Source organism: Muntiacus reevesi, chromosome X, assembly GCF_963930625.1.
Source record: "Muntiacus reevesi chromosome X, mMunRee1.1, whole genome shotgun sequence".
NCBI lineage: Eukaryota > Metazoa > Chordata > Mammalia > Artiodactyla > Cervidae > Muntiacus > Muntiacus reevesi.
In genome coordinates, this window is record NC_089271.1 from 86541328 (window position 1) to 86566065 (window position 24738).

At 36.7% G+C, this 24738-nt stretch overlaps 1 protein-coding gene across 2 annotated transcripts in view; it reads left to right on the forward strand.

Annotated features, from left to right (window-relative positions):
- The window catches only part of DIAPH2 (diaphanous related formin 2), a 969789-nt gene that overhangs the window by 786653 nt on the left and 158398 nt on the right, over positions 1-24738 (forward strand). For both annotated transcript variants that reach the window (XM_065914818.1, XM_065914819.1), the window contains one exon: positions 9056-9151. In XM_065914818.1, the coding sequence (XP_065770890.1) occupies positions 9056-9151 (96 nt within the window). The remainder of the gene's footprint in view (positions 1-9055; positions 9152-24738) is intronic.

Below are 24738 nucleotides of genomic sequence, written 5' to 3' on the forward strand. Positions count from 1 at the left end.
TCACAGCTACTCATGTTTGCTGTTACAGCTTGAAAGCAGCCATAGACTGCTTAAATGAAATCATGAAATGGCATGACTCTGTTCCAATAAAAGTTATGGATTGAAATTTTAATTTGGGGGAATTTTCATGTAGCATGAAAGATTATTATTTTTCAATTAAACAAACATTTAATGTGTGAGAACCATTCTTATGATGTGGATTGTACAAACACAAGTGGTAGGCTGGTTTGATCACTGAGGCTATAATTTGCCAACTCCTACTCTAGAGACATGCTTCCAAGGGTCTGAGGCTGGTTCTGTCACCTCCCAACTTTGCCACCTTGAGCGACTTACTTACCTAAATATGCCTCAGTTTTATTACCTGAAAAAAATAGGTTGTTATAGAGATCTAGTGTACATCCCCTAGAACAGGGCCTGACATATTATAAACCCTCAATAAATGGCAGATATTATTACTATGCCTATATCCAAAAACATCTTTGTTATTATCTTTTTAGAAAGTCACTGAGATTTACTTTGCTGGGTAGTTTTGAATGGAGTTAAATTTATTCTTTTTCCAAGTTTGTTTTTGCTTAGTTCTCGTTTCACAAATGTTCCATACCCTTAGTAAATGATTGATTCTGATAAGACACACAGAGTATTTCAAAGGTCTCTTTGAAATATTAATTATTTAAAATATCAAATGTGAGATATTTTACCAGAGGCATCAGCAGTGGTTTTCTGGTAAGTGTTAACATTAAGGTTTATTGGGTATTTGCTTATTTATAGAATGTGTAATTTTTTTCTCCCAGTCTTCTAGCATATAGGTAACTGGGACAAAAAATGAAGACGCATAAACATTACTTTTTAACTACTACTTACTATCAAGCTGTCTTACCTCAGGCAGACTGCCCAAAAGGTGCCTCTGGCCACAAAAGATCCTTCACTGAAACTACCAGTAGAAATCCATTCAAGTGTGTCCACTGGCAACTTTTTAAATTGCAAATATATTAGGGAAATTGAACTCACCAATTTAGTTAGTGTGATAAACTTTAAGGTAGCACCTACCATGTAGATATTTGGGGAGAAATCCCTTTATCCTTTACTGCTCATCACTTTGGAATGGAATATCCATTTATCTTGTGACCCCCTAAAATAATGTTTATTCCATGGCATAATGTACCTGCAACCTTCAATTAAAATTGGTAAAGAAGAGCAGTATTCACTATGAAATTTATCTGAATCTGATGATCTCCTTCACTATAAGAAACTATTCATTACCTTTTTGAGCAAAGATGAAATAACAGAATGAATGAAATCTCTAACCAACATTTCCCCCTATAGTTTTAACTTTAATTGCTCTGAGATTAATTTTGCTTTTTGGTATATACCACTGTGCAAAGCCTCAACCTGGGAGGATGTTTTTCTGTTTTGTTTTACAAATCTTCAACTGCTGCATAATGTAATTACTACTCTGCCCCTAGCTCATCCTGTGGTTTCTAGTAATTTCTTCTAAGCTCCTATGTCCTCTTTTCCCTCTTGAAAGTTTTCTTCTTTTGTACAGAACATCTGCCATCATTATTTCCCTCAGAACTTTATACATTCTATTTATGCCCTCTTTTAATCTCTATGGAATAATATCTTGATTTTCTTAAACAGTTTTCATGGCCCTAAATAACTTTAGAGACTATTATCTTAGTTACCATCTGTTAGTTTTCCAAGTCAACATTATCTCCATTCTTCACTCACTTCCAATTAAACTGCAAACTAACAAAAACCTCCCATCAGACAGAGGCTTTCTAGATGCTTGTGGACTGCCACACAAGTTGTTCAGGTTTTTGTCATGTCTTACTTCTTATTTTATTGAATTGTAAGAGCTATTTTTCAGCCTCAGCTCTTCATTTTTTTCAGATCCCAGAGAAGGAATTTTGTTTCCCTCTTTTTTGATAAGTGAGCAGTCTTCTAATTTTGTGTCATCTACAAATCCATACATCTTACAGCAGGGTCTTAATCTGGCCTATAATAGATGGTTTGAAAAAGATTGAATCTAACACTGACTTTCCTTGCTCTCCACTTATCACTGCCTTCTTATGCTGTCAGTCTCCATTTGCCACTGCTTATGACCTTGCTCACAAAACCAGTTTTGCTGTTCTATTCAGTTTTTTACCAGTAATACCAAAATTGAGCATCCTGCTTTGCTCAGAGTTATATGCAGAATAATACTTGTCACTGCAAATTCAATTGTATTCTTTGTAGAATTTCTCACCCACTCTGGCCTATTTTGCATAATACTGTGAGACCAGTCTTAAATGTCACCTTTATCATGTCATCACCTTCCTGAAGATCTACCAGTTGCTCTTTAGAAGCCCTCTCATCACATTCAGACTTCTTACATTGATACACAAGGCCCTTTAGAACATTGCTCTGATGTTGCTCTCCTCATGGTTTATTATGTACTCCATGTATTTTTGCTTTCACATACCTACATTGATTCAAAAGCACCTCAACACATTTTATCCTTTTAACATTACATGATATGAAGGCAAAACTAACAAAGGTTGCCTCTGAATGGTGGAGGCAAGAGGGAACTTTCTGGGGGTGATGGAAACATTCAGTATCTTAACTCTGGTGGTTACAATGGGTATAAACACTTGTCAGAATTCATCAGACTGTATGCAAAATCTGTGCATCACAACATATGTAACTTTATATACAGATACACATACATCCAGAGAGAGGAAGCAAGTAACCATGTGTGTGTACATGAGGAGTTAATATATCTAGATTTTACAAAACTGCAATGAGGTACCACTTCACACTGGTCAGAATGGCCATCATTAAAGTGCCTCCAAATAATAAATGCTGGAGAGGGAATGGAGAAAAGGGAACCCTCTTACACTGTTGGTGAGAATGTAAATTGGAGAACCATATGGAGGTTTCTTCAAAAAACAGACATAGAACTACCATATAAGCCAGCAATCCCACTACTGGGCATATACCCTGAGAAAAGTGTAACACAAAAAGACACATATACCCCACTGTTCGTAGCAGCAGTGTTTACATTAGCCAAGACGTGGAAGCAATCTAAATGCCCGTTGATGGATGAATGGGTAAAGAAGATGTGAGGGGTGTGTGTGTGTGTGTGTGTGTGTGTGTGTGTGTGTGTGTGTGTGTGTGTGTGTGATGGAATATTACTCAGTCATAAAAAATAATGAAATAATGCCACTTGCAGCAACATGGATAGACCTAGAGATTATCATACTAAGTGAAGTAAGCCAGACAGAGAAAGATAAATGATATCACTTATATGTGGATTCTACAAAAATGATACAAATGAACTTATCTACAAAACAGAAATAGACACACAGACATAAAAAGCAAACTTACAGTTAAATAAATTTAAAAGTTTTTAAAAATCTGGATTTTAGTCTCTTTAAAGTGATCATTTTCAACCTTTCAAGCATAGTTTTTTTCAGAGGCCTAACCTAAGCCCTTATTTGCCCATCACTCTTCCCCAACTCTTTGAGCCCACAGAGAACATAGTTTTATTTTTTTAAACTATTTAATCTACCTAAGTATTATTTCACAGTAGGGTCCTACCCTCATTAATAAGCCTTTTGCTTCTTTTGGGTCACCTTACTGACTTTCAGCTCATTTTTGTTGGTTGATGGCAACTTCTTCAACTTCAATCTGCTCAGCTTTTCCAGAAAGCCTTAATTATATAATTGAGAAAATTCAAGGAGGCAATAGTGGTGAATATAGAAGCCATTTTCTTTCCAAATTGTTAGGATCTTAGGAAGTGATTTTTATAATAGTGACTTCACTTTAGTCATTTTTGAAGAATAATGAACTAGACTTGGGTCTTAGTTAATAGAAAAGTCCAAGGCACTAGGTATTTTGGTTCCTAGAGAAATGAGGGACAGGTAGTCTAATTAATAATGTTTGATAAAAAGAAGGAGAGCACAAAAGTATTTTCAAAAATTGTAAAGGGTCAGAGATTTTACTCTACTTGCATGCTAACAAGTCAGCTGCCAAAGTTTCAGGGGAGCTGGCAGCTGGCAGAAGACACAAGATTCCTGGGTCAGAGACAAAGAAGTCTGTTGTTCACAGCACAGAGAGCAGTGTGGGCTTCATGTTCAAATTGCTTTCCCTTGTCCTCCAGCTCCCACAGAGTGATGCCAAGGTGGGCCCAGGTGGGTGCTGGGCACATAGTGGGTTTGTGTCCCATCTGAGGAACCCATACTTAAGAGAACCCATTTCTTGTATAGTGGGTTGAAAGCAAACTTGTCTGACATCTGCCCTAGAGGGAGATCTAATCTGTCTTCAAAGTAAGCCTACTCTCTGCTCTGGAGGAAGACATTGTATCTTCAAGGCTGTTGACTGTAAAAACATCCTTGAAATGATAGTCCAGAACAATAGCCATCAATGCCTGTGCCAACAAAATGTGCACGAATGTGAGAAATTCATAGGGCATTTCCTCTGAATAAGTTTGTGCTAGCCGTTGGAAGACAGCCTTACATAAAGGTATAGTAGAGTTCATTACTTGACCTAGTGTTGATTTTAATCTGTGGTATCTTCAGACTCTTCTGGGGAAGTTGAGTCAACACACACAGATAAGTAATGATGCTGAAAATTGAAATCAGTGGGCATTCAGCATCTACAGAATGGCCAACACTATTAGAAGCATGATATAGAAGATACAACCCATGCCTTTTGTTTTACCCAAAGATAATGGGCTCACACAGAGCCCACTCTATTACATGCAGCTCTCCTGGCTTCTTAACACTGTCTGTGATCTAATTTCAGGATGAAAGATTAGAAAGTCACCTCTGAATTGTTATTTCTCAGACATGCCCGTATATTACCATTTTAGTGGCTAAAAGGCATTACCAAATTTCTCCTTGATATTCTTTCACTCAGTAAAATAGATATTGTAATTTGTAAGAAAACACATTTTTCTATGTAATTCAATAAGGCTATTTTTCTTTTCAATGATAAATAAAACACTTAAAAGGTTTTTTCCCCCTGAGTTTGATCTCATAAACCAAAAAATTAAAAAGTCAAAACAGCTACTCACTGCTGATCACATGTAAGTAAGAGTGAATAGTTCTGTAAACTTGGAAAATCTAAGTGAACTGTCAACCTCACACAATTTGATCATGGACCAAATTTTGCTGAAATTTATTTAAAATGAAGGGTAACTTTCAAATGATCATGTTGACTTTCATTTTGTTTGAGGAAGACAAGTCTATAATATATTTATAAAACCTTTACTCCTTAGGCTTGAACATTTCATGAAAATCTCTCAGTTCCTTTGACAGTTATGAAGCAAACAAAAAACTAATGGTGAACTAGTGGTTTGAAACTTATATTTCTTTCCTTACTGAGGTTCACCAAGACCTGGCTTCTTTTTCTTCTTTCTTTTCCTTAACAGAATAATCTAGCATATGCCTTCTCAGCAGGAGCTATATCACCCTCAAGGGAATCAATATTGGTTATTGGAGAGGTGGGAGGAGAAAAATCTTAGATATTACAATGGTCTATGACTTTCCAAAGGGCCACAGTACATAAACAGATATATAGTTATATCTGTGATACTAAATTTTAATATGGGGGGATTAGGAAAAAGTTATCTAACAAGGCTCCTTTAGGGGAGGAGGGAACAAAAATGGGGGAAAAAAAGTTGAGAAATGGTGATCTTACATAACATTCTGTTAAATGATATCAGATAGCAACCAGTAAATTAAGCACAGGGATTTATTTGTAATTTCTCTATACTTTATGTCATATTTGTTCTTTCCATCTTTTTAGTCCATAAACAATATAGTAGTAGTAAAGAATTTTAATAACATGCTATCTATAATATCATCATGTTATAGACTTTTTTCATGTTTGCCCATCATTTATGTTAAATGATAAATACATACTGTATGATATTCTGTTCTCTTTACTCATATACATGTATTCATCTTTTTATATAGCCTTCATCATGACTGTTTTTATAAGGATACAGAAATTTAGTTGTACTTTGGTTCTCTTCTGGTTGTACTTCTGTATCTAAAAACTCCTTCCATGTCTTCTTTTCCCCTGACTGCCTTTTAAAAATTGAAATCCTCAGAAAATATATTCTGTGCCCCTTTTTCTCATAATTATCTCAGAGTCATCTCACCCATCTTCCAATGACACTCTCATTTTTAGCTCCAGTCTAGACTTCACTCCTGAGCTCCAGATTCATATTTCCAACTTCTTACTGGATTTCTCTACTTAGATATTCCTCAAAAAGCAATTTTTTTTCAAACCTGTTTATCCTTTGTCTTCTAGACTCTTTTTCTCCCCCTTGATATCACCCTTCCAGCTAGGTCCTATTGACTGTATTAATACCTTTAAAATATCCCTCCTCTCTAGTCACTCTGTTAACCCTTGAATTCAATCCTTTATCTCTTACTGAGAGAATTACCATTACACTCCTAAACATCTCCCTACCTTCTGTCATGCTGTCCCCAGAGTTATCCTCCACAGTGCTGTCTGACAAGTCTTTCTAAAGTATAAATAGTATCAAGTCACTTCCTATATTGCTTATGGCTGCGCTGTCCAATATAGTAACCACGAGCCACATATAGCTATTGAGCACTTGAAATGTAGCTAATCTGAAATGAAAGATGCTGAAATTAAATTGTGTTAGATTTATGAGACTTGGCCTGATAAAAGGAATGTAAAATATATATAATTTTTGTATATATTGAGATAAATATTAATATATTAAGATTCATTTCACCAGTTTCCTTTTATCTTTTTAAATATGGCTACAGACAACTTAAAATTATTTATGTGGCTCACGTTTGTGGTTTGTATTATATATTTGTTAGTGCTGGCTTATAGGATAATGCTCAAACCCATGTCATAGCATTAAAAAACAAAACTCAACTGAATAAATTTTAAAGTCCTAATTGGTTTTATTAAATGAATCATAAATTGGGTGACATCTCATCTGGTAAATAGAAGAGAGCTCTAAAGAGCTGTACAAAAGGGAAGACTTTTATAGGCAGAAGGAAGCAAGACAAGGAAGTTATTCTAGCAAAGAGTAGATTGTTCAGACAAGGTCACCTTCCTTTGTTGGACAATGGGAGGTCTATCAGGTCAACTTCCTTTCTAGTGTTGACCAGGAAATTTCAGACTGCGTGATTAAGATTATATTCCTAGGAGAGGCTGAAACTGCAATGAGATTAAGTCTCCATTTGGTGATGTGAGCCTTTTTACAGGTGACTCCATTTGGGGCCTCTTGGCTCTTTTTAACAACAGCGTTATGATGTTTCATCATGTGGCCATCACATGCCTAGTCCATTTCATCTTCTTCTAGCTATCATGCAACAATTGATCTGGGTTCATACCAGGGCCCCTCCACATGCCAGCTGTGTAATCTGGAGCAAGATGCTTAAACTCTCCAAGTTTTAGTATACCTAGCTGAAAAACAAAGATATTATTTGCTTCAATATTTTGTTGGGAGGATCATAGCACCAAAGTGGGACTTCCCTGGCTGTCTAGTGGTTTAAGTGCTATCATTGCTGTAGGTCCAGGTTCGATCCCTGGTCAAGGAACTAAGATCCCACAAGCTGCGTGGTGCAGCCAAAAAAGGGTATAATCAATGTCAAGTGCCTACCACATAAAATTTAATTCTCCCCGATACATTCCAGGCATGTCAGACTTCATTTCCTCTTTTCTTTCTATTGTAAAGAGCAGGTGATGGTTCAGATGTGTATGCAGCCTTAATATTCCTAAAAGTGAACATCCTCTTTCCTTGTTTAGTCACTGGAGTTCTACTTTCCCTTTATTTTTCCTGTTTTCATCAAATATTATACCTGAAAACCTCTGTGTTTCCTTCTATTTTTTCACTCAATGTCCTGTCCTAGAGATTGATTTTAAAAATAAAACAATGATTGTAACATTGAGGAAATCTCAAGTCAAATGAAGAACATAATAAAAAAAGATTGTAGCTTGTTCTTGCCCCATAAGACAATATTTTTTTCCCTATGATCTGACACCCCACAGTCAATCCTTTAAGCAAAGTAGGATTTAAATTTAATTTAGGAATAACATCAGAAACAATTTCTTCTCCCTCAGTCCCACTCTTTTCTCTTAACCCTCCTGCTTGCAAATCTCTTCTACCCTAGACCCACACGTTAGCTACCACTCAAATTAACTACCTGGTGAGGGTCCTTTTCATCAGTGAGGTTTGTTGAGAAAAGGCTCCTCAGCTCACTGTGGATTATCCACAGTGTCTTAGAGTTTCTGGCAATGGGCACTTGCTCTAACAAATCTTAAAAGTGTTTTTGATGGCCAGAATTGTCAAAGATAAGAGTAGGGTGAAACATTTTATATATGTTTCCGTTGAGAACTTCCATGAACATCTTTTGAGTATTCCACTCATAGGAAAAGCTTAGAAGCACAACAGCATTCTAAAAGGGGTGATGAGACTCTGGCTAATGTCTCTCAAGTGTAAAATGTGGCCTTTCAGATGATGTAGTCACCTTTGCCTTCTACAATGTCAGTATTTCAAAATGGGTAAAGGATATGGATTAGGTAGGAGCTGAATGCAAATGTGTTTTGCAAATAGTGTCTTTTAAGATAATTGCAGATGATGGTTGAATGCTGAAGGTATTAATACAATCAGTATTTAACCTTGTGTAACTCTGCTTCATCAAATCACACCCTGCACATTGATTGCATTAAGCCGGGTCAGTGGTTTCTTACTTAGGAATATCTTATAAGAATCTTAACAGGAATGCAACAGTAGTTGATCAGCTGCTGTTTATTTACATACTGAACATGTCATCAGTAATACAAAAGACAAAGTCTTTAAATTGAAAGAACAGTGAGGTTGGCACGAATTTTGCTTAATGGTGCGTAATAAGCAAAGTAGTCTGTGGTGCCAGAAACTGACAGGATGCATTATGTTGAAACAGATATATGTCTTTAATTTAGGGGCATTATGTAAATCTGACAGGAGTTTTTCCCTTTATTTTCCTGTAGCTTAACTTTAATTGCTCCAAGATTAATTCTGATTTTTCCCTTCCTCCAGAGGGTGATGAGACGGGCGTGATGGATAATCTTCTGGAAGCCCTGCAATCAGGGGCGGCATTCCGAGACCGCAGAAAGCGGATTCCAAGGAACCCAGGTAAGAGCCATTCTAGCTCACATGGTATTATAGAATGTAAATGCTCAGAACCAAATACCAGGAAAAAAACCAGAAAAACCTTTTTCATGAAAAAAAAAGAATTCTTTGAAACAGTTGATCTCAGTTCACAAGTGAAGTCTCAGCTTCTATATCTACCTGATCACAAGTTTTAACTTTGTAAAAGTGTCTTCAAATAACAGTTGCTGCTGCTAAGTCACTTCAGTCGTGTCTGACTCTGTGTGACCCCATAGACGGCAGCCCACCAGGTTCCACCATCCCTGGGATTCTCCAGGCAAGAACACTGGAGTGGGTTGCCATTTCCTTCTCCAATGCAGGAAAGTGAAGTCGCTCAGTCGTGTCCAATTCTTCGCCATACCATAACAGTAGGCTTTGCAAAAAAAAGTTTAGAAACAAGGATTCCCACTGTGTTTAATACTAAATATTTTTAATTGTTATTTTAAGAGCATGTGGTTTGTCTAGAAGATGGTTTAAAATCGTAACTGTAATTAAAGTCATTCCAAGTAATTGACTTTAAGGATGTCACAGGTAAGGAAACTGAGATAATGCTTCTTTTCAGAGGTCATTTTGGCTTTACGATCCATTCTCCATGTTACTAAAGAGAGGAGAGGCACTGATGATCCAAGATCCCCTGAAATCTCAAAGTGTTGGAACCCCTTTTTGTGTGTGTTAGATAAGTAACAAATCCATACTGTGAAATTGATCTTGCAGGAAGAAAAAACATAAAAGAAACAAAACAGCCTCCCTCCCTCAAGTGGAACCAGAAAGTTATCCATCTTTCCACTTCATATCCTATGTCTGAAATAAATAAGAACTTCTTGCAGAATAATCCAAGTAGGCTGAGCTATCTACTTCTTTTAAGGAAATTTTTATATTTTTAATTCCTATCTTTCTTGAAGTAGAGGGAGAAATTATATGTGTTGTTTGTAAAAGTTCTCTTCATGGGCTATAGAGTGATATGGAGATGTCAATGAAAAAAGGAAAATTAATAGTAAACATGGAAACTCTACTTAATTTAGATTAGTAAGATTTGCCATGTATAGTCTACAATTCAGAAATATTCTATGTTTGGAATAGAAACGATCATATTTCATTAAAATGGAAATTCAGTTCAGTTCAGTCACTCAGTCGTGTCCGACTCCCTGTGACCTCATGGACTGTAGCACGCCAGGCTTCCCTGTCCATCACCAACTCCCAAAGCTTGCTCAAACTCATGTCCATCGAAAAAGAAATGGCAGACCACTTCAGTATTCTTGTCTTGAGAACCCCATGAAGAGTATGAAAAGGCAAAATTGAAATTGGCTCCTCTCAGAACTATTGTACTCCCAACAAAATAATGAAAGAAATGAAGCCCAGTGAAGAATGAATAACCAAGCTTTGTCCCCTTAGTCCCTGGCACAGGAATGAGTGCAAAAGGCTGACAAGTAACAGGAAGTATAGCTGATCTCTCCACCATCCCCCATCTCCCTAACAATGAGAGGATGCCTGGATGACAAATACATATCTCACATGCTCCGAGAGCCACCCCCAGAGAGGCCCCTCTGAGATGACAACCATTTCCTAGCAGGAACCACCATTGGGCTGCAGAAACCATTAACCATGTGGAACATCCTCTAATATGCTGTGGGATGCAGAAATACAAAACCATCTGTCAGCAAGCACCAAAAGAGACCCTGAGTCAAAACTATTCATCAACAAGCACCAAAGAAACAGTCTTAGAAAGCAGTGTAAGAGCTCTGTGGTCACCTTTCAAATACATACAAGCAAATTCATTATCCTAGGGAACTGCACTGCTGTTTGGTTCATGACACCTGAGTTAGGAAACACTGGTGCTTCCTGGTGCCTGCCATCATTCTCCCTCCACTTAAAAAAAAATAAAATTTATTTGGCTGTGCCGGGCCTTAGGTGCAGCATGCAAAAAAAAAAAAAAAAAAAAAAATGATCCAGAAAAGCTTTTGGCTGAAAAAAAAAGCTTTTGGTGAAATTCATGGCCGAAGACAATGTAAGTTGTATTTCATCTTTTTCACATTTGAGTGAATCTTGGTGGGTAGATAAGCCTGAAAGTTAGATTTTGTTGAGAGAAGAATGTTTTGGTTGGAGTGTAAGACTAGTTTATGTAGATGAAGACATTGCAGATGGCCTACAAAAAGAGTGGAAGACTGAAGGAAAGAAAATTAACATCTTTATTTATATGTCCATATTTTTTAAGGTAATGCCGTATGGTAGAATGTCAGGAGCACCACTAATCTGTCCTCAATCTTGACCTGTAAAATACAAATATTCTCCCATGCTACCAGAGGCCCCTTCCACCTTTCAAGGAAAATAAAAACCACTTTTGCTCTTTCTTGAACAATCAGAGCATTTATAGTCAGTGGAAAGCAAACTGAAATAATTTCTCTACCAATGCAGTTTTCTGTTAAGCAGCTTATAAGTAAAAGCACCTTATTCTGTGCCATAAAAGAACTGCCATCATCTTTCTAGGCTGTTTATTTTTAAAATACATTTGCTAAGGCCCCTGTCTGATCAGTCTCACACCTCATACTGAGACTGTACCAAGAGAGAGATCATTCCATGGTGTTTCTGTGAGTTTAGTACTAAGGGAATGTTGTGTTGTCAACTGCAAAACACTAAGAATATATTCACAAGCTGTAGAATTTTTTAGTACTGATTGAGAGTAATCTAAATTAAGACCTCTCTTATTTTGTAGTTGGAGAGCCCCCACAAGCACGTAGGGTCAAAAATATCAGCCCTGTTAGCTCTGGCAGCCATTCCAAGGAGCAGCAGCCAATGCACATGTCCAGTGGTGAGAAGAAACCAGAAGGCAGACAGTGGCAGTGATTGGTAAAGCACCTTGGATATCAGTAGAAGTGCTTGACGGGAGAGGGAGGGGAAGGCAGGCACAGAATTTGCAAGTCTGCCAAAAACTCTTTTGTCTGCTTCCCTCTTTCTTAAATCAACAGAACTGGGGGGGCTTTTCCACATTGGCTCCCTGTTTATGCCTCTCTTAGCTAAGATCCTCTTTTCCTGCTGGCCTCCTTTTGTTTTCACTTTCCTAGGTACCTTATTTTGTTCCTTCCCAAGATCCTATTCACTTTATAGTGTTACACTTTCCCTGTTCAACCCCAGTATCCTTGTTCCTGTCCAAAAACCTCTACTTCACCATGGTGAGATAAAAGCAGAAAAAATTAACTATAAAGAAGACTATTTTCTCCAAGTCAAGTCAAATCAGAGGAAATAGCCAAAAAAAATCTGAAATCAAAGTCAACCACAGACAGCAAAGAAGTACTGCTCTGCTTGCCAAACCCCTTATCATTGCTTACTTTGAAGATGGAAACTTCAACGTGTACAGTACATAGCCCTACAATTGTTCATCTAATTGCAGTGTTTTCAATTCCATATTTAAAGAAAATAAAGTGGGAGTCTGTATTTTTCATTAGAAAATCAAGATGTTAATAAATGGTATGAAGAATTGCCTAAATTGCAAATCTTCTGCAGTGAGCCAATGTTCCCCTCCCTAAGAAGAACTCACATTAGTTCACTCAGAAAGAGCTCCCAAATATTGCCTCCAGCCCATTCAGCTGAGTGTACCGTTTCAGTTTAGGGCAACAAAAGCCATTTTAAAGGAGAGGATCACATTTGTAGTGATTTTAAAAATATTACTAACTGGTATAGCACGGGCCCCAGCCAATCAGAACATGCAAGGGTAAGGAATAGCCTGATGGCTATACCAATGCCCACTGGCTGAATATTAATCCAGATTATGGCTGGGCTGGTGTCAAACTCAGAAATTAGGAAATGAACCCCTAAACATTCATTCATTCATTCAAGTTCCTCTGTTTTGTGAAAGATACTTTCTTAGACATGATGACAGATCCAAAAATAATTAAGATTTCCTTAGTTATAAGACCCTTGTGTCTTATAGAAATGATAAAGATAGAAAGACTACAGGATAAGGCAGACAATAGGGGCATTATACAAGAGATGTTAATAACATACTATGTGAGTTCTGAGGAGGGAAATACCATGCCATATCAATATGTCAGAAAAAATCATGGAGAAAAAGGCTTTGAAGGATAAGTATGGATTTCAACAGTAGGAGTTGGAGGTGGGAATAGTGGGCATTTGAGTTAGATGGAATATCGTTAAGGGTTTAGAAAGTGCAAAGCATTTTGGGAGAGTGGCAAATAACACAGCTACTAAGAAAATAGGTTATATAAAGTGTAAAAATATGGAGATAATTCTGGAAAAGTAGGTTGTTACTCTATCAGAGAGTGCTTGAATAAGAGACTAAGGTGTATCATTCTTTGCTGCTGCTGCTAAGTCACTTCAGTCGTGTCCGAGTCTGTGTGACCCCATCCCTGGGATTCTCCAGGCAAGAACACTGGAGTGGGTTGCCATTTCCTTCTCCAATGCATAAAAGTGAAAAGTGAAAGTGAAGTTGCTCAGTTATGTCCGACTCTTCGCGACCCCTTGGACTGCAGCCTACCAGGCTCCTCCATCCATGGGATTTTCCAGGCTTTAGACGATGGGAATATACTGAACGTTTTAGCAGTGGAAGAATATAATCAAAGCTATATATTGAGATATTTAATCTATAGGAATGTGGGCGATGACTTCAGATTCTACTGTCATATCCTTAGACAAAAGGAGATAATTTAGGGAAAGAGAAGTAACCAGGAGTCAAGGCTAATCCTAGGATTTTGACTTTGAATAGCTGGGAGGACACTTGGGTTATGAGAGAGTACTACTGAGATCAGGAAAAGGAATAGTGATAAAAGACAAATTCAGTTTGGGGCAAGTGAAACTGCAAGTGGTAGCAGAGAATTGATATCAAGATGTCCAGAAGTTTCTTGGAAATATGACTGTAGATTTCATCACAAGATGGTTGAGTTAGTGAGATTTCTGATTATATTGAATACTTTAGAAATGGAAGAGATTATTAGAGGGATTATTAAAAATAAATCCAAACCCAGAACTTTGAAAATGTCTCTCCTTAGGGTCTAAAAGTAGAAGACTAGCAGAGAAGATCAATCAGGAACACTTGGGTAGGTAGGAGGCCAATCAAAACATTATTGTTCTAAAAGCAAAGGAAGGCAAAAAAGATGGGCCATTTTCAACAATGGCATATGCTACAGTGAAATCAAATAAGATCAAGACCATTGATTTGCCATTTGGGAGCTTTCTAGTGACATTTTAAGAACATCTTTTCAATATTGAAATGGACCTGGGAGCCAGAATGGAGGAACTTAGTAGATGGTGAAGCTCTAGGGGTAGATAGTATTCATTCAGAATTAAACAATTTTGTTGACTGTCCCCTGGGCATCACATGCTGGGTTAAGTACTGAGGATGTAACACCAAATAGGACATTTGCCTTGATGAGCTCACAGACCATTTGAGAAAACATGCATATAATCCACATGATACAAGTGCAATGCAAGAAACTAACACAGCATTGTAAATCAACTGTATTTCAGGTAAAAACATTTTAATTAAAAAAAAAAACAGTGCAATCTTATATGTGCCATGATGAGATAGGAATCATGTGTTTATGTAGTATGGGATGTAGACTAATTCCCCACACCCCCTACCCTCTCGCCTTTATATTCCCTAAAATATGTGTTAGTCACTTCGTCATATCCTTTTCTTTGTGACCACATGAACTGTAGCCTGCCAGACTCCTCTGTCCAAGGAGTTCTCCAGACAAGGATACTGGAGTGGGTAGACATTCCCTTCTCCAGGGGATCTTTCTGACCCAGAGATGGAACCTAGGTCTCCTGCATTGCTGCTGGTGGGTTTCTTTACTGTCTAAAATATAGACTACACTTTCTATAAATTTGGTGGGTGAAAGGAACATTTCGGTTTCTATCATCTATGAATTTGGCTAAATCTTTCTGGACTCTCTTTGTTACAGCCTTTGTTAGCACTTAAGGTAGTAAGTCCCATATGTTTATGACCTATTTTGTAAAGAATTGTCCATCAGTATTATGAACTTTGTCATTATAAGGTCAAAGATATGCTTTGGAGGAAGAAGAAATTCATAAAGAAAACCTTGCAGGAGTAAAAACCACACTTAAAATATATACACAATGCCACATCTTTTTTTTTTTTTTTCTTCTGAATATCTATAGGTACTTCGAACATGCTTATCTTTTAATCAGCCCCACCTCTTCCTTCTCTGCCCATTGTAAGTATAAACAATGGTTTTTCAGCAATAGATAGATATCTGAGCTATTTTGGCTATGACTAGATTTTGATATATAGTTCTAGACATTAAAAACACACATACACAAGAAGAGCATTACAGACATGAAACCAGGAAACAGAATAAATATAATTTAGTTTTAGAAAAATACAAGGCAACTAAGAAAATTAAATTTGGATAAGCAGAAGAAACTCAGGAGACACATGATCCTAGTTTTACGGATCAGCAAATGAAAGTGAAAAAGTGAAAGTGTTAGTTGCTCAGTCATGTCCTACTCTTTGTGACCCCATGGATTGGAGCCCACCAGGCTCCTCTGTCCATGGAATTCTCCAGGTAAGTCTAAATGAGAAGATATAATTTACCATTTGAGAACAGAGAGGAGACAGGAAACAATAACCAACTGGAAAAATCAAACTCTTAAGTCTTAATATTAGGGAAAATATTTCTGTAACAAAGCCAAACCCACATTTCTTAGGCCTCTCTACCTCACAGTAGCCACTGTTCATTTGCTTTCATCTAAAATACCCTGCATTTCCTTGTCTGCTTTTTGCTACAGCAGCTGGCACCCTCCTGCTTTCAGCCAGAGCTTGAGAGCTGTCAGTGGCAAAGTGGGAAGAAATGCCTCTCTCTTCTTTTAGTGTGACACTCCACCCATGTACAGTCTGACACTCCACCAGTGTACCAAGATAATATACTACTTATACCTCAAGGTCTTACAGACATTTTTAGAAAAACGGCTTTCAGGTATAAGTTACAGTCTTCTTGATCTCCATAGAACTTGGCCCCATGCACCAAGGCCCAAAGACAAATCCATGTAGCATTCAGTATCCTCCTCCCTTTTTTGATGATCAGGATCTGTTGGGGTTTTCTGTTTGGTTTTGTTTCATTCTTTTTACTAGGTCAAGCAGGTCATTTATTCTAAGCTGTTTACTTCTTTCTCCCTCAGGATGAGTTCTTTCCCATGAGCTTTCTCAGTCTTTATTTCTAAGTGTCAGAATCTTAGACTAGCTGACTCAAACCCATTTTGTCTGTAGTAAAGTTATTATATTGTAATATGCAATTCAAATCTAGTTAAAAAAATTGACATAATGCAAACAAATGAAAACAGCATTCATCCAACTATTTATTGATTAAATAGTAGGAGTCAGGCAACAGTGCTTGAACTCTGGAGGGCAAAGATGGAAAAAACATAGGTCTTGCCCTCAAGAACTCAGCGTCTCAGGAAGAAAACAGAGTATACATAATATAAATGCTATGGTATGAGTATGTAGAAAGTGCTAAAAGAGGAATAAAATGCCTGGAGAACTGAAGAAAGTTTTCATGATAAAAGTGGCACTTGAACTGTGTTTTGAAGGATGAATAGTAGTTTATGTGGAAAACACAAGGAAGGATGGCAAATGCATGCAATGGAGAATGGAAAGGAGGAGTGGCGATGATGAAAAGTTTGTTTCAACAAAGAGCCAACAGAGGTTTTTAAGTAGAGGATTACCTAATTATTTGTGCATACACACACACAAACACACACACATGAAAGCAGGAGGGGTTGAGGCTGGAGTTAGCCAATTTGAGGGGCATCTTCATGTACACAGTTATAGAAACCTTGGGATCCCCCAGGAAGAGTGTGTCCAGTGGGAGGTAAAGGCCAAGAATAGTGTCTCTGGGAATTGCAGTATTTAGGAGGCAAGCAGAAGAATCAGCAAAGGACACCGAGGGGACAAAATAATTAGAAAGCGAAGAAGAGAAGCAGCAAAAAGTGACGCCTGGAAGACAGAGGGTAGAGAGAATTTCAGAATGGAGATAGTAAGGTCACATCCTGCAGAAAGTTAAGTAGAATTATGACTGAAACGAGACGAGTGGGTTTGTCCGCTAGCAGGTAACAGCTGTCCTTTTCCCAAGCAGTTCTAATAGAGCAGTGAGGGCCAAGAGGGAAGATTTAAGGGATTAAAGAATGAAGAGTATCTTTTGATCCTTAAGTGCTGGGATTTGAAGGGGGAAAAAAGGGAGTTAGAGAATGAAAAGATAAATTGTGTCTCTTCTAGAGATCCTGATAGTAAACTAGATACTTTCAAGAGTCTTGAATGGTGTTGCCAATTATATTAATAAATTATTATACCTAATTTTTCCCTCTTAATTCAGTTGTATTTATTGAACATATATTATGTGATGTACTTAAAATACTTTACCATGCTTGGTGCTTTACAGTTAACAGAGCACTTTCTCATCTATTGTATGTATGTGACTCATAGCTATTTAGTACAGAGTTCTGTTTGTGTCAGTTAAAATGAATGACATTGTGGCTCATGCAGAGAAGTGGAGGTGGGAGTGGAGGTGGGGAAGGAGACAAAAAGGATCAAATAATCCTTAGGCCAGTCACTCAGTGTTCTCAGTAGTGTTAGCTCAGTTACCTCTTGGCAATAACTACAGTGTAAATACTAGGGTCTTGGTGTATTGATCAACATTTCAGTGACAGATACAAAGATGACAGCAGGTAAGATAATCTAGGGTAAATGAGTAGAGCAGCCTACAAAGGGTGAACCCTGGAGAAAACAAACATTTGTAGCACTGGTTCTCAGCCCTGGCTAAACACTGGAATCACTTTGAGGTACTTTTAAAAAAATACCCATGTCTGGTTCCTCTTTGAAATAATCAAATCCAAATCTATGGAGTCAGAGCCTAAGAAATAGTATATTTTAAAAGTGATATATTGCTATATATAAAATAGATAAATAACAAAGACCTACTGTAGGGCATAGGGAACTGTATTCAAGATCTTATAGTAACCCTTAATAGAAAAGAATCTGAAAAAGAATAGATATATGCATATATGTATAACTGATTCACTTTGCTGTACACCTGAAACTAACACATTAGAAATCAACTATACTTCAATTAAAAAGAAGTTATTCGGGTAATTTGAATGTGCCACAAAAGTTGAGAACCACCAATTCATGAGACTAACTCGGAAACCAAAGCTCATAAAAGAGGGCATTTAAGGGGTTGGTTATGGAGGAGTGGGGAGAAAAAAGTAGTGTGGTACCGCTGAAGCTAAAGGCATCGAGCTTTTCAAAGACTAAGTCCTAAATAGCATCAGATGTAGCTGGGGGGGCCAATAAAATAAGGATTGGAAAGGACCCAGTAGATTTAACTATTAATATTAGGACTTCATTGATGACTTTGGCCAAAACAGTTTTAGGAGAGTGTGTTTGGATAGCGGTGAGAGTGAGTCAGATGTCCTGAGTTCTAAAATGCTTTTAATTTTTAAGGCCACTTAACTTAATGTCTTTTTTTTCAATCACTTCATGTGAATCTTAAGATGAAATGTGTACCTGTATTAGTTACTCAATTTTTGTTTGTTTTTTCTTTTTATTTATGGAAATTAAATTTTACTTTTGGGGCAGACATATACATGTGTTCATTAATAAGCTGTAGGTTTGCATTAGGGAGGGCAGAAACAAGATTGCTATGTAGTCTATCCTTGATTGTTCTTTGACAACTAGAGAACAAATTGAACACAGACCATTTATGCCCTATTTATATGCAAAATTGTCCTAAGCAACCACTGATGATGTTCTCTATAGAAATTTCAATCATTTTTGCTTGTCTGTTCTCCTACACAATATAATCAGCTCTGCTGCAGATTTCTTCATTGGTGATTTCTGCAAGCTAGTAGGAGATAAGGTCAATTTCAGTTGATTTTTATTAGAATATGAATTTAACAGGCTTCCTTTAGATATTAGAATATGGGATAAGTTAAGACAAGCAATTATTATGCAGCAGTAAATTCCTCTTGATAGTTTTAATTCCATGTCAAAAATTCCTAGACCTGCTAATGTTGGTAGCTAAGCTCCCACAACCACCTGCTTATTTACTGACCTTCAGTTCAGGAATAAATGTTTGGGACCCTATATGTCAGGTGCATGATATCATTCTAATATGAGAAGGCACTCTGTGCATCTGTAGCTATATTCAATGACAAGGTATTTTTCAGACTGTCATAAGTATCTTAAATTTTCTAAAAACCTAATTGCTTTCAAAATTAAAGGGAAATGATTGTCCTAAATGTTGGTAGTGATGATAGGCTTATTTCTCTCATAGGGACTTGGTAGTATATCACTGAAATTTTTCCTCAAGGTGGTAAGAAATTATAAACACTGCTTCTTGTCCAGCTGAATTCCATCTGCTGCCCCCCATGGCCAAAGGCAGCTAGATTCACCTGGAAATAAGTGTACTCCCTACCCATCTCCCAGTCTTACTGAAACCTTTGGACACACCTCTCCTGTATATTACTCTTATGAGCCTTCCTCCTTTCTTTGGGTCCATTAAAATGAGAGGAGTGCAAGGAGAAGGAAGGAAGACAGCAGTGGTTATCTAAGGCTCTATGATACCCTTTTGAGATTCAAGTTCTTTCATTATTCACTGGTATTTTTTGAATTTGTGAAAGTATGAGCCTGATACCTTGAACTTAACATTGTGCTTCACCTATTCCGGGAAGCCTTTTAAGGTTATGTTCAATGTCAACTTTCTTAAAGATATTGATGATACAAAGTGTTAAAATACAACAAAGCTTATAACTATATTCCGCTATTAGAGGATTGTGATTTATTTTTAGTATTACCTAGCATATAACTCAGTATAGTATATGCTCTTGATAACTGCTTATTGAATACTTTACAAGTATCCAAAAAGAAATTGAATCTACATGAAATCCTTTTCAATATATTGTACCTAAAGTTATCTCTCAAGTTTGAAATTTGGAGGATGAAGGAAATAGAAGTGCCATTATACATCACTATAAATGGAATTCCATTAAATCTGAGTTTATTTTATGGGCAAACTTGAATATCCTATGTATGTTACCTTCACATGACCTTTTCTACTCAGTAATGCTTAGGCTTGACAGGTAAAGAAAAATGCTTAGTTTTTATAAAAAACAAAATATAACTATATACCATTACTCTTATTCTTCCATCCATTGTGCTTCCATTTAACTGCTGCCTCTTTCTCATTCTCAACTCAAATCATGGTTTGTTCTATTACTACCACTTAGAGGGCAAAATTCCTAAATACTAATAAAGAAATTACAGGGAAAGATTGACAAGAGTCTTTTCAGTTTTACATATCTTCTCATCAGTCTTTGCAAATATATTCTATAAGACAGGGGAAGTGGATGTGAGTTAATGAATCTCTTTAGAATAATGTTAAATAGTAATTCTTTTTCCAGTTTTCTCACAGATTTACTTAGGAGGACAGATCTTTCTGAAATTTAAGGGGTTTTTATCTAGCATGTAGGAGTAGTCTAAGGATTTGAACTGTTTGTTTCAGAGACTTTCTAGAATCCAGGATCATATTTTCCTTTCCACTTGAGAAGGTTTTAGCTTGAGATTTCTGGATTTACTGGTCTGTTATATTGTCTTGCATAGATGTACTATACAGCAAGCAAACAGTACTCTCTGGACAATGAACAGGGATTTTTTTTTTTTCATACATTATTCACTACTTTTCATTGGTTTCAGAAAGTCAGTGTATATCCTGGATCAAAGAAATGAAAAACACAAAAACAAGGATATGATTTTCATATTGTTGTTTGGAAAGTTAATACTATTATGCATGAATTTCATCTTTCTTGCACAGTTAGAATTCCTTTTAGATTTGTGGCAGCCTTATAGCTATTAATCAAAAGTGTACATGTTTAGTTTCCTAATAAACTGATTGTCTTCAAATATTTGGAGTAAACCTGTGAAGGGAAATCTGTACCAGGAGAATAAATATTATGACCCTGTGTTTTATTTTAGTTATTTTAGTTTAGTGTTTATTTTAGTTATATTTGTGACTACATTTCAGTCATCTGTATCAGTACTATTTTATGTGACAGGAATCATGAGAGATAATTGTGCTTTGTGCATATACTTGTAGATTTCATTTTGTCATATCAACAGATAATTGGAATCAGATATAGACTTTAAAAAAACTTTTCTAGTATGTAGATTTCATTTTAAGGTCCATATTGAACTCTCATGCAAATATAGAGGACATTAAAACAAGTTCAGTCAATAGTCCTAAAAACTCACAACATGAAGGCACCAAGAGGATGACCATCTTTAGTGACGAGGGGTGATGGCCCAAGATAGAAAATAAATTTAGAAATGAAATTTCAACATATCAAACTTTTAGGAAATTATTGGAGGATATTTTAAATGTTGAATTCAGGTGGTAGCAGATTGGGAAGGGCAAATGGGAAGAATAGTATCAAATTTAGCGATTTGATTTTTTTTTTCAGTTGCCATAAATAGTATCGATCAGTTTGCATGGCTCATTTAGAACTGAAATTTCCTGGCAGAGGAAGATGCAAAATACTGAAAAACGATCATGGTCAAGTTGAGTGCCGTCCACACAAATTTTTTGCGCTGTAGATTATCCTTATGCTTCCAGTAGTCTTAACTTTTTTCCTACTTACAATGCTTTCCAGTCCTGGGGTCCTTTGTCCTCACTTTGGCCACCTTTGTCCTCCTGTCTGCTTTCCTCACTTCCCTTCTGCTGCTTCAGAAGAATCCTGTTTTATCCGTTTATCTCCCTCACAACACTGTTTCCTGCCTCCATTGTCCCAATCTGACATATCACACATTAGCCATGGAAAAGAAAAACTCAGGGATGGAAATGGGGAAATAAAACTGTATCAGTTTTGTTTGAAGCCTATTTTACTTAAATCTCAGCATTCTGTCTCTTTTAGGAAAACAAAGACCATTGCCAATATTTACTGTTCCAAATAAACCCTCTCTTACTTTATGCCAAATTGTTTCGGATCTTGGTGGCAGGGAGGGGATCAATGGAGGACATTTCAAAGGGACAAGAAGACATTTCTAGGTGGACTCTTGAAATTATGATGTCAGTGCTGCTGAAATTTGTGAGTACTCCTGATAGTGAGGAAAGCATCACATAGATGATAAACCTTTTGTATAGCTTCATAAATTATCTCACCAGTTAGTATAGACAATTTTGAAATGACTACATGGGTCTTTGCTCTGAAAAAGCATACAGTCTTAAAAAAAGAAAACCCAAAATGCCCTTTCACAAAAATTCCTCAAATCACAATGCACTTTTACAGCTTGACAGATATGAATGTATTCAGTGAAAAGGAAGAAGTTTGGGATTTCAATGAGTAGTTTGACAGGTTTAGTTTTTGTTTTTGTGTATTTTTTTTTTTTTTGTCTCTCTGCATTCATTGAAGTAAAATCTTAGGTTTTACTTAAACAAGTCATAATTAAGTTCTACTCCAAGGAGGTTTCTTTATTATTAAGACATGTAAAATAAAAATTTTTAAAGAACACTTTCCTTATAAGCTAATTGATATGTTAATTTTTTCTAATATTTTGAAAACATATACCTCTGTTCATTCACTTTTTTTTTTTAATTGGAGACTAATTCCAGTAAAGGCGAGACTGTATAGTCTGTGTGCTTTATCTGTTTACCTAAACCCAAGTGGGCCCCTTAGAAGGTAACACCTCTTATCAATTGTGATTATTTTCATTAAGTCCTGCAAAAACATTTTTGTTATGAATCATGCATAATTTATCCAACTATTACTTAACTTCCATTCTTGACCATCAAATAAGTTTTGTTACCCTAGTTGATTTGGCTATACAAGTTAAATGTGGCAAATCCATTTTTTTTAATTGGAAAAGAAGCTCAATTTTGAAGTATTCTTTTTGACTTCTTTTGTGAGCTCTATGACACGTACATGTCCTGACACAATTGAAGGTATAAAGAGTAGTGATTGGGTAGAATTCATCACAGAATTTCACTTCCTAACTGTGTATCCAAAGCTGCTTTTGTACCAATTAGCTATGACCTTTTATTCTAGCCTTAGGGTATTAGATTATTAGAGGCACCATTTCTGAAATATTTTGTTTCTAATATAAGTTTAAGCAAATTTCCTTGCAGTGCTGACTGTTTTCCAGGGTAGACACCCCCCTGCCTGCCATGTGCTGCTTCTTTCCACTAAGCTTCTGAATCTCTCACAAAGGAATTAAACATAATGTTTCTGGAAACATGAATAGCTTGTGCACTTTTCTGAGTGTCCTACTTCAGAAATATTGCAGCTGCAGTGGAATTACATGCCTTCATTTTTGTTTGTTTCTCTCTGCAAGGAAATTCCTGCTTTAAGGTAGAGCCAGACTCTTTTATTCTTGGAACTGTCCTCCTCTAAGTGATGTGAAGACCTCAGCCATGTTTTTAAAACACATTGTTTCTTTGTCAGATTTATTTCACATCAGTTGACCATGCAGCTTGTAGGAATAATGGAGTCTGGGTAAGAGGGTCTAAATGTGTATGTGCTAAGTTGATTCAGTCCTGTCTGATTCTTTGCAACCCTGTGGACTGTAGTCTGCCAGGCTTCTCTGTCCATGGGACTCTCCATGCCAGAATACTGGAGTGGGTTGCCATGCCCTTCTCCAGGGGAATCTTTCCGACCCAGGGATTGAACCTGTGTCCCTTGTCTCCTGCATCAGCAGACAGGTTCTTTACCACTAGCATCACCTGGGAAGCTCAGCATCTAAATGAATACTGAGAAATCCATCTTTTCTGTGAGAGAAATAACCCAAAGCAAGAGCTCTGTGAATAGTCACAGTAACACAATCTTTAGAGAAAACACACGGTGTGCTGCTTATATATGTGAACATCTCCACAGGCAACAAAACGTCAGAAATGCAACTAAAATGGAAACAAGCCACTGGTACATTTTTCATGGTCCTTTCGTAGGACAACAGTGCTGCTAAATGAAAAAGTCCTATTTGACTTGCATTTGTGGCAGAGAATGCAAGGACTTTGCTGAGGGTTGCCTTGTTTATCCCCCTTCCTCCAAAGCATTTCTTTTATGTGATTTTTTCATTTTCTTTTTAAGTTCTTTTTTTTTCATTTATTTTTATTAGTTGGAGGCTAATTACTTTACAATACTGTAGTGGTTTTTGTCATACATTGACATGAATCAGCCATGGATTTACATTTTCTTTTCCCATCCACTTGTTTTGTTTTCAATGTGAATATTATACTATTCATGAGATGGTCACTGCTTTTGATGTTCACTTTCCAGAGCTTTAAGTTTTATTGAGAAAAAGATAATTTTCCAGAAAAAAAAATAGGTTATCAAACAAATTAGTTCAATCCCATTCAAGTAATAGAAAGAGGCAAACTTGACTTATTCAACTTTTTTTTCTTTTTTATTTTTATATTTATTTAACTTTGACATCTAATTTGAATCTTTTTGGGCATGCTGTTCTGAAAACTGCTACCACTTGTCAAATTTGAATGAGAGAGAACAAAACAGAGATAGTAGAATATTGCTTCTTTTTCACTAGCTTTAAATTAATTGTA